The sequence below is a fragment of the Buteo buteo genome, chromosome 1 (genome assembly GCF_964188355.1).
Source record: "Buteo buteo chromosome 1, bButBut1.hap1.1, whole genome shotgun sequence".
Lineage (NCBI taxonomy): Eukaryota > Metazoa > Chordata > Aves > Accipitriformes > Accipitridae > Buteo > Buteo buteo.
The window spans coordinates 86,068,110-86,082,013 of NC_134171.1; the positions used below are offsets into that span (position 1 = coordinate 86,068,110).

Consider the following 13,904-nt stretch of genomic DNA (forward strand, 5'->3'; position numbering starts at 1 on the left):
GGTCCAGTGAAAGAGCATAAGTCAGATGAGAGTTGCGCCTCATGTTTGGGTAATTGTGATGTGATGGTAGTCAGCAGCAAAAGTTGGACAGACTGTGGGGCCAGGTGTGGAGCGGAAGCAGTTTTTTTAAAGATTGTTGCACTTTTGTTCCTTCATCCACAAGCAGATTTTTCATTTGGTTGTTATAGCAAATTCTGTGCTATACTAGAAATAGCAAGTATCTAACTTTCACCCGTACTGTTGCACCTGTTAGTAAAACGTTAATATATTCTCAGGAAATCAATTTTAGAAGCCATCTCTTCTTGGCAAATGGCTAGCAAATCTTGACTGCAGTGACCCCGATACATCTGTACGCTTAAGTAACTATTTTGTCCAATGCTTGGAAGTGTCCTGTGAGCTCCCCTTCTTTGTGGAAGGCACTGCTGTCAAACAAGGAACGTGATGTGCGTGAGCCAGAAGGCGAGGGAATTCAGTGACTGTCGCTTTGGGGCTGTGTGGCAGTAGCTCCTTTATAGCTCACTTTCCCCAGTGTGAAATGAAGGACTGGACTGTGATACAAAGAGTGAAAAGGGTTAAGAGGTGGATGTTGTTTCTCAGAGTTGGAAGTAAGAGTTTTGTGTAAGAAGTGCAACTTTGGGGCACAGTTTAAGATAGTTAAATCATTTAAATTTGCAGGAGAAAGGTTGTAAATGCATTGGGGTATCCTGCTAAATCTACTTTGTTGGCCTGTACAGCGAATGACATCTTGATAAGTATCTTCACTGTCATATATAAGTTTCTCCATTACTAATAACATCCCAATTCCAAGGTCTGTTGCGATTCCAGAAGTGTAGTTGCATACAATGAAATGCTTAACCATTACAAATGCTTTAATTTTTTTTATACTGAATTAAAAGTTCTTTTGTGACGAGCAAAGGTTAATATTGTAATATGTCTTGCATAGCCGGTCAGGTGTTTCTGCTGTACATGTGCGCATTTGGTACCGTAGTTGCGTAGTTCTGAATCTCGGCTCCTTTTCTGTAACCACTTCTGAAAAAAAAAAATTCTTTGTGAGATTAGACATCCCAGAACCATCTCTAGACAGGTTGTTGTTAAACAGGGAAATTTTCAATTCCACACGTGACTTGAAAACTGCAGGCACAAATGTGGCAGGTGTCCTTAGCCCCATGTCTTAAGAAGGCGCTCCCAGGGGTCACCTATGGCTCGGAGAGGTCATTCTGCCATTTAGGCAATTCACTGTTAGCCGGGACACTCCCAACAGTGCCCAGGCTTTGGCACTTTTTCCAGCTTCTGAAAAATTCTCATGGTGTAGCGGGAATGGTTGCGTGTCTTCCCTATAGCGTAGGAAAGGGACGTTCACATGCAGCAATGCTGGGAGCGCTGGAAGCATCTGGGTAGAACGGTGTACAAATGGTACATCAGCGTGCCCCAGCTATTCCCAGCTCCTGACTATCCCTTGGGCATCTTCAGTCACGGCTGGAGCCATTGCCCAGCTAATGTGTGCACCCTCCGGGCTCACTTGGTGCTTGGATTGTCCTTCACGTGGAAAAGGTAGTGAAAATTTATACAGATATACAACTACTAGTTTGTTACAGATTGGGCTTGAAGCTTAGGTGTGAATTTTTTTGCTGAGAAATCATCAGCTGCTTTTATCCGTATGCTATGAAGTAGAAATTGATATCCTGTGAAGGGCTTTACTTGGCCTGGAGATTGAATGACATATTGCAGAATCCTTGCAGACTTTATCTTGACTCTGTTAAAAAAAAAAAACACCAAAAACCAACACACCCCGCCCCAACCCCAAATCAGTCATACCTTAAGCAAAACTCTTTTTTCTGGTAGCTTGTGTGTGTGACAAAATGGTATATGTGGACAACCTGTCTCACTTTTATTTTACTTATTAAACACAAAATCAGAAAGAAACATTTTTCTTATGGGGAATAGAATTATTTTTGTGCATTTCTGAAGAAGCTGTGTCTTTTCTTTATTACTTTGATCAGCAGAAGACTTGGAGCCTTAAGCACTACTTTTTCCTGTAGTAGCAGCTGTAGCATCTGTACAGTACAAGAGTAGGGCGTAACAGCTGTATAGTAGCCTCTGCAGTCTGAGTCTGCTTTTGACATAGGTGCTGTTGAAAAGTTCTGTAGCCCTGCAATGCTTTGTAAATTTCGGGTTTGTCTGGAAAAAGAGATAGGTTTTTTTATCTTACAAGTATGATTTTCCTGTTTGACAGAGTCACTCTGTAAGAATGCCATGTGTAATTCCCATTTTGCCTACTACAAAATGTTACTCTGTTTCTGTGTTACTTATAAAATCTATATTTTAAGGTCACTTTCTTGTAGCAAGTAAAAGCAACAATTAGATTAGAGTAAGATTACTTTTGTTGTGTCTCTGACGTCATTCCCTGAGGTCTTGTCATTTTCATAAAGATGTTAAAGGGATTTTTTTCTCCCATTTTTATGTCTGGGTGTTGTGTCTCATTCTGCCTTGTAAGCCTAATTGTTTGATATGAGTTTTGGAGGAGCTATTGGTGATGGAGATAAATGAGGTGGCGGGGGGCAGGAAGGGAAATCCAGTTTCATTCTTCAACAGTCATGATTGAGGTGTGATAGTAATAAGTCTTCTAGATGCCAGTTTCTCTTCTTGCTGCTGAAAGGGGGGGGGTGTGTGTGTGGTGTGTTTCTCTCCTAGATTTTTGATGCCTTTCTGCACTACACACTGACAACAGTATGGGCCTAACTGCTCACCACGTGTTACCTCAATAGTTGATAGTATTCCCAAATGGCTCTTTTGCGTGGCCTTGCAGCTGCTGAAATTTGAATCAAGGTCTCACGGCTGCTCCAACCTATGTGAAGGGACTGGCTTGGCCTGCTGCTAGTCCAGCTTGGAATGGGCAAAAAGATATGCCACAGCCCAACTGTAATACATCTCCTTGTCATGAGCTGTGGCCCACGTGTTCAGGATGCTTCCCAAAGTCAGCTGAGCTTTTGTCTCGAGTTCAAGACTGCAAGTCCAGTTCTTTGGTGCAAAAGGCACAACATATAGGACATACAGTTATCTTTTGTCATAGATGGTGAGCTATGATAGTGGCCCTAGGAAAATTTCTGCCTGAATTTCCTCCCTCCTTTGCTTTAAACAGGCATCAGTGTGTGTATTCTAGGGCTTTAACCAGAGGTGATAAAGGATGTGGGTTTTTTTTTTTTTTTTTTTTTTTAAGTTTGTGAATGTTGGATAAGTGACAGGACCATGTTGCTTGTAGCTTGGACTGATAGAAATAGTGGTGCCAGTGTTTTGTCAGGTGTGGGCTTCTCAACACAAGCCAAATCTACGATAGCTCTGGAAAGTGTTGCAGAGAAGTGCATAAGCAACAAAAATGTGTTTTTTTTTTTTTTTTTTTAAAAAAAATCATTTATTCCACAGTGTTTCAAATATCATGTAGTAAGTATAATTGTTACAGTTCCTTGTTCATTTTATTAAACAATGAAATGTATGGTATTAAGGTCCTTAGAAAGGTATTTCCTGTATGTTCAGCTATGTAACCACTGATCAAAAATTTTATAGCAGATTTTACAAACTTTTATATGCTCCAAAATGTCCAAATAGTTGAAAGTTTAATCTTCTCTTTCTATATAATTTCTAATCTAATTCCTTGATGTCAGGATTGGTTCTTTTTTAGCACAGACACACATGCAGTAAAAATATTTTTAAAATGAAGTTGCACAAGTAACGAAATAGTACATACCGTGCACCTCAATGTCGGTATGCCCTGAACTGTTCACATCAAGATCTTGGGGTTAGGAGGTTCAATGGGAGCTTTGCAGAGAGCTTTTAAGGGAGTACATTTAGGCTGCAGAGACCTCCACAACTGTTAAAAGGACTTTGTGAAATGCAGCACAGTCACGCTGGACCTAGTTTTGCCCGTGTATACACCCCCTTCTCTTGAGGTCAGCATTAAGCTCCTCGCTTACCGTGCCCTTACAGCCAGAGCTTGTTCTTGCTGTAATTGAGAAGTTTGGACACTGTTAGAGATGTGGCATGCTTACAGTATGCGTGGTCACGAACAGAGATACAACAGATTTTAAGTTAATTCGTATTTTACTCTTAGCCATGTCTTCTTGCTTAGGTCCTTTGCTCTTGTGATGCCACAGGCCTTATGTAATAATATTGCAGACTCACAGACAGAAGCTTGTTATACAAATGCTGTTGCCTAGTGCCTTTTGATGCCATTATTTTAGGTTCAAAGAAGGTTAAGTAATTGTCTTCTCCTTGCATCATTGTCTTTGTAAAATACAAGAAAGATCCCATGACGGTTTTTACCTTTTGGTGTTGCTTATAGGAGCTGCAGGGAAGTGCAAGTGAACATAATACATAAAGTTGGTTAGTAGGATCAGCAGGCTTTATTTTATAAAGCTGAACCGAAAGAAGTTTTGTGGGGGTTTTGTTTGTTTGTTTGGTTGTTTTTTTTTTTTTAATCTAGACCTCCCCTTTAAGCAGCCCCAGATCATGTTTATTTAGAAAGGAAGTAGTTTCCCTTTGTCTCTAGGTAGAGACATCTGTGTGTGCAGTAGTCCAAATCCAGCTTGTGGCGTCAGTTGATGTTTTGGGCGCCTGTTTTTGCCTTACCACTGGAATACAGTGGAAGTACTGCTAGAGGGTAGAGGACTGGACCCTGACGGTCAGACTGACAGCTCATTGTACATCAGTGATTTTTTTTTTTTCTTTTACTCCTGTTTCATTTATCTTTTTTAAAATGGAGGCAAACTTGTAGATGGATTCAGGTAGTCATGGTTTAAAGGATTATGGTTCTCACTATGTGGTGTCATTGCAGTTTGAAGATACTCTGTATTGTTTCATTAAAATTAAAAAAAAAAAGGCACTATGCAGTAAAAATCAGTCATACATAGGTCTTTGCATATCAGTCTTGACAACGCTGATACACTGCCTTCATTCTTGCTTTATCTTACTGTGGCTGCATGTGGTAGGTCAGCCAGAGACTGCTTTCTTACTTCGCTAACCTTTACTAGGATTTCAGTGGATGTTGGCTACCCTTGCATGAGTTTCTTTTGAACCTCGCATCCCATTTGAGGTGAGTTAGCTGAAGGGGGCAAGTACGCTTGTGGTGTTAGGTCTGTCGGGAAGGGAGAAAGGCCTGAGAACGTGAATTCATAGGTCTCGAGCCAGTCTGATACTCCCACAAGGCAGCCTGCAGAACCACGCTGACGTTTAACAAAAGGAATATTTTACTGTGGAGAGCATGTGTTTTCTCATCCTTGCAGAGAAGAATTGCTAATGAAAAGTGGGTTGACCAAGCCTACGATTCAGGTGACTGAACATAAACGAGTGAGTATTTCTCCATGTTACTACAGTGTCTGAATGCTCCCCAATGCCTTTTTAAGTGCTGTGCCTCTTGCGGAGTCTCGGGCGGCCTTACTGTGTTTGTCCTTATTGAGCTGGAGAAGTAGAGTCATCCCAGGTTTTTGGACTGGAAATTAAGGCACAAGAAAACGGAGCTGATGGCCAAGCTTGCACTACATGTTTCTGACAGAGCAAGATGATGAACTTGGATCTTTCCAGTCCCAGCCTTACACCCTGGACTCCAAGGCATAATCTTGTACTGCAGTGTCTCCCTTCTTAAAGTGTGCATACCTTCCGTAAAGAAAACAAATAGACATCTGATGTCTTGGAAAAGTGCTCAAGTACTAGTCCTGCCTCAGGACACAGTGCTGTAAGTGCGTGGCACTGGGAGGTTGAAACTTCAAATGTTTTAAAGTAAAAATTATGTGTCTCGACATGAGAGAGAAACTTTGGGACTGAGTTCCTATGCCTGTCTCCCCACTAATCCTGGGGCAGGTGTTTGCAAAACACAGCTGCTTTGCAGAAGTTAGGCGAGAATGTGCTTTCCAGTCCGGCTTTCTGCTGAATTGGAACACAGAGCGTACTTTTGAAAGAATAACAGTCTTGACTGTTAGATGTTCCTCCCATTATCTCAGTTTGATAAAAAGCATTCTTCAGGTCAAGGGGGCTCTCTAAAAGTTAAACTACATTGTTCTGTTTCCAACTGTGACTCCAGTGCTCTCAGGAAAAGCCTACATGGTAGAGGATGTAGGAAAATAAAGTAAATGAAGCCCCAGGGAACCATAACAAAATGGAAAAAAAAGCAGTGTAGCCTGTCAAAATAAGAATCGAGGAACCATAACCCAAGTTCAGAAAGAGCTTTCCTTCTTTCTGCTTCACTAATGCCTATCGGTGAAGACCTAAAAAAGCATGCTGCAAGCAAAAGGCATCTGAACTGGGAATGTGAGAAAGGTGTGTGGGATGGTGGCAGATGCTAGGAGCTCTTGGAAGGAGGAGAGCAGCTTGGAAGGAACAAGACAGTGTGGAAATGTATGGTTTCATAAGTGTACCTTTGAGCATCATAAAGTAAGAATTGTATTTATGGCATTAAAAAGAGCAACCAAGAGTTAATAGTGTTAACGTCACTAGGAGTTTCTGTACCCAAACAAGTTCCTTCAGAAAAGTATCCCTTCTATTTTTGCTAAACTGTAATACTTATTTTCAGTATTGCTTCTGTTGAAAGAAACTGTAGTCAAGAGTGTTGCTCATTGTTAATGCATCCTCTTCTGTATGTGCAGGAAAAGCATACCTTCAGATGGGGAGAAGTTAATATAGAAATTAATACTCAACACAACTGGTTATGGATCACATGCCACTAAGTTGGTGACAATAACAACGTTTTTGAAGAAACATTGTGTGTTATCTTTGGATATGTTGCTTAATCTTAGCACGTCTCAGATTCCCATTTGAAATATGAGAATAGTAACCTTCTCCTGTATTTTACTTTTTCCACCAGGCTTTTCTGTGTCTGGGTGTTTGGTTTCAAAGCTGACCAATGCAGGAGGGTTGTACAGTACCTAGCCCAGTAGCATCCCAGTGTGGGCCTCTACCCATGAGGTGCAGTTAACAATTTAAAAAGTCGGTCAGAAATGTACAGTGACAAGTACGAATTACTGCAGTTAGCATCAGAGTGCCTCTGAGATAATGCTGCCTCGTAAATTGGGCTTTCACTCTAAAGCATCCTTCAGTAAGTACGCTGAGGCATGAACTGAGTGGTAGGAGTAGTTTCGGGCAGTGCACGAATGTTATGGTGACAAGTGTGATGCTGGAGATGCATAAATTCATGCTAATAATGAAATATTCTCTGTTCTCCTTTTCAAGGGCTGTTGTAACGTGCAAGCATGTTCTCTGAACTAGTATGTAATTTGTAATCCTCTATCTTTGTGAAGAACCTAAGGCAGATTTTAGGAAGTAACTTTTTTTTAATTCATTAAACAGCAATTTTTTATGTCATGGCAAGTTAAGTAACTGTCATTAGGCAGGAGTAGTGTTTGGTGGGTGCTAGGGAATTCCTCACCGCTCCTCCCTGCTCAGAGAACTCCCTCATCTTGCCTGGCAGGAAGCTGAAACAAACATTTACGTGGCCTTCATGAATTCCTAGCTAGTCACACCCCAAAATTTCAGCCTGTTCGTGTCGGGGGAAACTTCTGCAGAGTGGAATGCCTTGATCTTTTTTTCTCAGTCTTCTGCTGTGATGGTAGACTGCGGAGAATGTACGTGCTGCTGTGGCAGGGAGAGAAAAATCTTCTTTCTTTCACAAAGCCTGACTAGTAACAAATGCTCATACAATGTTCCCATAAATGCTGCATCTTCCTAGTGAATATGTGGTGTTATTCAGATGAGAACCATGTCTAATTGGAACTTATTAAAACGAATTCGGTGCACACTTATTTCTGCAGAAGCTTGCAATTCTTTATGTTGAGTTAAAGTCAAACTGGTTTTTTTTTTTTTTTTTTTTTTTCCTAAACCGGTTCAATGCAAAAATATGTCTACAGAAGCTTGCAGTGTCTTGTGGACAGTTTAAGTCAGGTCAGTTACTAATTGATTATGTTCGCCACTGAAATGAGCCTGGTTTAAGCCAGTCTTAAGAATAATCATGCGACCTTTTGTACTGTTTTAACTACCTTAGTTGAAAATCTCCCTTAAGGTAAATGGGTGCACTTTTCTTGTGTGGGCAAGCCCCGAGAGGAAAGACGGATCTCTGAGCTGGGATAGCGAGGTACACGATGCACATCCCAAGGGGCAAAGAACTGAAAAAGACCAAGACTCAAAGAAATAACATACACATTCATGCAGGAAATAAAGGAGTAAATCCTTGCCAGTTAAAAAAAGTGGAGGGTATACCAAGAAGTTCTTTGTCCCTACGTCAGGAAGTACTTGCTTAGATGCTGGGTGATGCTTCCAGATCCTGGAGTTTTAGAATTCAAGTGTTAAGTGTTAAGCTCCTCATTCTCTTGAACGCTCTTGTTTTCTAAATTTATAAAGGCTTACCTCGGAATAGCCTGAGCCTATTTCCGCTTTCTTCGCGATTCAAATTTGACAGCAATACCTTCTGTTATTCTTTATCCAGTAACAGTATATATAGTAATAGTATATATTTAAAACAGGGGATTTCAAAGAGGTAAAGAGTCTGATGCAGAGGACACATCTCGTGTTCTGCTTCTGCACTCACTGGTCCCATGAACTATTTTTCTTTTACTTTCAGGCCGTTAGGGACATTGTTGTGAGGATAAAATGATGTTGATATATTTCTAAAACCGTTGATCTAAATGAACGAATGTTTCATATGTTTTTCTGATATGACTCAAGAATTATTTTGCTTGCTTTGGTTTTTTTTGGGGGGGGGTGGGGTGGGGTGGGGTGGGGGGGGAGGCAGGGGCCTTCTGTCCCACCACCCTTTTTGTTACAAAAAAGCAGCCAGTTAGTACTAAGCTCTGCTCCAAGTGATCTTGCTTCTGTGTCACTTCAACAGTAATGTGTTGCACTCCTAATGTTTTATTCTGCCATAATATTGTTGTTGATGGTTTTTCTCACTGGCCATAGGAAAATTAATTTATTTTACTCAAATCCAGGCTTTCTTTTTTTTCTTCATTTTGTAGATGTTGAAGCATCTTCTGTAGAGCAAGGGAGGCTTTGTTGCTAAGACTAGTGTTTAGAAAATACATACATATCAGATGATGCCTTTTCCTATTTTGCATCTTTCAGAAGTTAGGCTTGCTGAAATACACCCCAAGTAGTCAACACAGCAAGTAAGGCACAATAATGACCTTTTGGAATTATCTCAAGGATTGTGAAAAGCTGCTGCCTTATACCTGTGGTGCACCTGCAGTATTTTAGCTCTGTGTCATGGTTTAACGCCAGCCAGCAGCTAAGCACCATGCACCCGCTCGCTCACTTCCCCCTGACCCACTGGGACGGGGGAGAGAATCAGAAGGGAACAGGTAAAACTCATGGGTTGAGATAAGAACAGTAAGGAAAAAACTAATAACGAAAAGCAAGCTCTGCCCAGCACAGTTAGGTGCAGCGCACGCGTAGCAACAGTTGGACCGTGGCAAGTATTTTACTTGTGTTTCCCAGGAAATTCACATAAAAAATAAAGCTTTTGTCTTTGCTCTTTTGGGAGGTCAACAGCTGCCCCCAACCGAAGTTTCCAGCGCAGAGCTCAGCGTACCCATTTAACTCCTCCGAGTACTGATCTTGTGCCTGTCTGTGCTAGACTTAGTTTGGCAGGAACGAGTAAGTGTGTATGTGTGGAAGGTAGGTGTATTAAATATGAACGGTGGAGTAGCTTTCCTCTTTGGTATCTGTTTTTAGACGATGAATGTGTGTGTGTGTGTGTGTTTAAAAACTACCGGAGGCCTTAGGTACGCTGGTGTTGCTGGAAAAAAATGAGGGCTGCACCCTGAATAATACAAAGCACCCCCCCCCAGCCCCCGAAAGAACAAAACCCCGAGCTGGAGTTCTGTCAATCAATTATACAGGATTATTTCCAAAATTGTGGCGTTTTTTACTTCCACTGACTTTTTTTAACCAAAAGCCCCGTACCTTTGATGGTTCTTTGAGTGTGCCTTAACGATTTAAGGAACCTTTTGATCTCTTGTGAAAAGGTTACTCTGCACGCTAGTATATTTTATTGCTCAAGTTGCTGTTTCATTGTTTGCTTCTTTTTGTACCAATCTGAAACCCTTTTGGCCAGACTGGACTTGATGATTTTCTTCAAAGCGAGGTGAAAAAGTGTCGTGGTTGAACCCCAGCCAGCAGCTAAGCACCACGCAGCCGCTCGCTCGCTCGCTTCTCCCCACCCAGTGGGATGGGGGAGAGAATCCCGGGGGGGGGTGGTGAAGGGAGGGGAGTAAAACTCATGGGTTGAGGTAAAGACGGTTTAATAGGACAGAAATGAAGAAAGTAATAATGACAATAATAATAATGATGATGATAAAATGACAATAATAATAATAATAAAAGGACTGGAATATACAAAACAAGTGGTGCACAATGCAATTGCTCACCGCTCGCTGACTGATGACCAGGTAGTTCCCGAGCAGCGATCCGCACCCGCCCGGCCCGCCCCAGCCAGCTCGTCCCACTGTGTATACTGGACACGACATCACATGGTATGGAATATCCCTTTGGCCAGTTTTGGGTCATCTGTCCTGGCTGTGTCCCCTCCCAACTTCTTGTGCCCCTCCAGCCTTCTTGCTGGCTGGGCATGAGAAGCTGAAAAAATCCTTGATTTAGTATAAACACTGCTCAGCAACATCTGAAATCATCAGTGTTATCAACATTCTTCTCATACTGAATCAAAGATATAACATTATACCAGCTACTTGAAAGAAAGTTACCTCTATCCCAGCCGAAACCCTGACACAGTGTTTTAACACTCTGTGATTTTTGGCCTAGACAGGGCCAGCCAGCGATACCTTATATTTTTCAGAAGCAGTGCAGCTTGATCTCAGGCATGGCTCAGTGTGTTCTCATGCAGAAGTAATGATACTTACTAAAAAGGAAGTTTTATATATCTTAGTTTTCTGCAAGTGGGTCAGTGATAATTTTGTTGGTGACTGAAGGATGGGAGGAAGACAAGGTTTTTAAGAAAAGGTGACATCTGTTATTGGAACATAAGATTTAAGTGATTAAAAACATAATCTTTCAGGCACCCATACCCTTCTGGTTCAAAATAGTAGCCGGGGACTTCAAGTGAAGTTGGCTAGAATAGTTGTTAAACATAGATTTACTGTTGATTTAGTATAACCTCTGCTAGATAAAGGAATACTTTGGGAATCTAGAATTCTGTACTGGACAGGAAAAGGAAAATTCAATACTCTGTTTCTTATCTGTCTTTTACATATAATTAATTGAGGTGTTTTAATCCATATGTTAGTCTTGCATTTTTTACTTTTACTGTGCGGCAGATGCACTTCTGAAACAGCTTCGAACTAAGGTGCTTCTGGATAACAGCTGGTTAAGTGGCCAGAGATTGACCTGATAGCTCTGCATCAGAATTTTGAAGCTTAGATGCAGGCTTTTCACTCAGTTGAAGGACATTACTGTGCATGTCTATATTTAAAAACTTAACCAAAGGGAATTCTTCATGTTTTGTGGCACTCGTTTATTTGAAATTTGATACATTATACACTTGATAGAAAGATCTTTATTGATGCTGTATTCTGTCTGCTTAGATTGACAAATGCTACTGCTTTTTATTGCAGAGCTCACATTGAGATAGTGGGGGGATGTAATAATCCTTCCCCTTTCAGGTAGATCTGTGTTGAACTTGGAGGCACTGGTTTGCCTTGGGTTGCCTGAGAGTGCACTTTCCAGTCAGCATTCACTACTTCAGACATGAAAAGGGGAAAAGTTTGCAGTGAAGCCACTTCAATGCAAGATTTGGGAAGTCTCCACTTCCTTCTCGTTTGTGCAGAGTACGTTGGAGCGAGTGCAATGACCCCTGCAGATGGAGAAGGGCTTTAGATTAGGCTAAGATACTTGTAGAAACCATTTTGAACAATCACACTTTTGTTGAAGGGTTTGTCCGACATTCAGTGCTTCTGTCCATCTGATGCGTGTTTTCTTTTTTTAATGACTGTTTGAGTTCTAGGGCACTGTGTTCAAAGGCTAACGAGTAATTTTTAGTGTATGGTATCCTTTCTTGGGTTTTGTTTTGTTTTGTTTTTCCCCTGCATACTGACACGCCCCGCCCAATTGGTTTTTCTTTTCATGCTTTGTACTTAAGGATACAGAAACTATATTGACCCTCCCACACCATGCAGTTTAAGTATGTAGTAGTTAATTTGGTTAGTTGCTGGCTGAAGACTGAAGTATTAAATCTGTTTAGATTTATATTGGTACACTGTGAACGTTTGGTATTCTTATGAAAAAGTGACTTTGGCCGTAATTCTGGAGATAAAAAATAAGCGCTTAGGTTACTCTGGATATATAAGGGAAAATGCATGTTAGTAGAAGTTACTTTTTGATAAACTGCTGCTATATCACACATCTGCAGTAGTGATCAATCTTGAAGAGTGGTTTAATGGTTTGTAAAAGTAGAACAGGCAATAGACAAATTAGCTACGATAGGCTGAGGACTGTCTCCTTATATTTACAGAACACTTAACCCAACCGTGAACCCAGAGTCTGTGGCAATAATAAATAGTAATAATTGTACCTTTTTTTTTTCCTAGGTCACTAGCAAGTGTAGGAAAAGAACTGAAAGGTAACTTCTTGCGGGCTCTGGCCGAAAGAGAAGAAGCCAATCGTAGTGGAAAAATTTCTGTGAGTACCTGTGAGATCACAATCTTCTTAACAGCTTAAAAATTAATCTGAATAGGAAAACAAGGTATTTTACAGGAAAACTTCAGGTGGAACATTTGAAAAAGACTGTTTGATTTAGGAGAGATTTCTTGAAACCTAGTTATTTGTTGATGTAAATTTTTTTGTAAGTAAGCATAGGCTACGAAAATGCTGCCGTGAAGCCTACAAAAGGTAAGTGCTGAGCTAAAGGATACAATAGGAAAAGCATTTAGTGAAGTGTGTTTTGAATCCATAAGAAGTTGTACATTCCCGTCTTGCAAAATTCGTTCCCATGTGTGCTTTAAATAGAGGAAGATGCAGCCTGACTGTTGGAAGAATCTCTTTGAAACTCATTAACATGGGTGCTATTGGAGTTTCCCTGCTGAGTTTTGGTAGGGTGCTTGGTATGTTGGGCCTAACATAGGAAAGTGTTATGAATATGGCCATGTGCCTCGTGACTCACCCAGCTCCTCCACGCTAGCCAAGCTGCCTGTGCGCTGTGCTTGCCAGTGCTTTGCTTGACCAGGACTGTGCTGGCAGAGGCTGCGTGGGAATCTGTCCGGCTTTGCGTGTGACTCCCTTGCATTCACATAGGTATGTTCAGCGGACAGCGTTGCTGAAGTTTAAATTTCCACTTGTAAATATAATTAGATCAATATCCTTCAGTTTAAAGGGAGGATGCTCCTATATCCTTGGCTTTTTAATAGCTTTAGTTTTGCACAAAGAAGAGTTTGCGCCTGTGTGCTGTACGAGGAGGGAAGTTTTGAGTTTCACGATTTAAGTTTGATCTGCTTCCATTTAAACTTCATAACACAACTGAAAATGAGCCCAGAATGGTCATCCTAGTCTTACTGCTGTGTTTAGCTAGAACAGTGCTGTTTCTTGCCTTCTTTCTAGGGTAGCAGGAGCCTGGATTTCTGTCTGTTAGATTGCCTCTTGTCTTAAAGAAAAATAATAAAAGTGACTGCAAAGGCAGCGCTGGGCATTCTGGAAGTCAGAAGTGATTGTGATCTTATTTCCTGGTTCTGCTTGCTTAGCAAGTTGATCAGGTGTACACTAATGATTTTTTTGCTTTCCTTGAACTCTCCTAATTGAAGTAAAAGCATAACTCCCCTTCCTGCCTCCCATAATTCTAGGGTTGATATTTATTCTTTTATGGCTAGCTAATTAATCTCTAGAATTTGCAGAGGAAATGCTGCCTGAAGTGTGGTTCCACAACA

At 41.1% G+C, this 13,904-nt stretch overlaps 1 protein-coding gene across 1 annotated transcript in view; it reads left to right on the top strand.

The window, feature by feature from the left end:
• Nucleotides 1–13,904, top strand: part of CFAP299 (cilia and flagella associated protein 299) — a 231,851-nt gene that overhangs the window by 72,559 nt on the left and 145,388 nt on the right. Inside the window, exon 3 of the mRNA XM_075039813.1 lies at nt 12,576–12,666. Within this exon, the coding sequence (XP_074895914.1) occupies nt 12,576–12,666 (91 nt within the window). The remainder of the gene's footprint in view (nt 1–12,575; nt 12,667–13,904) is intronic.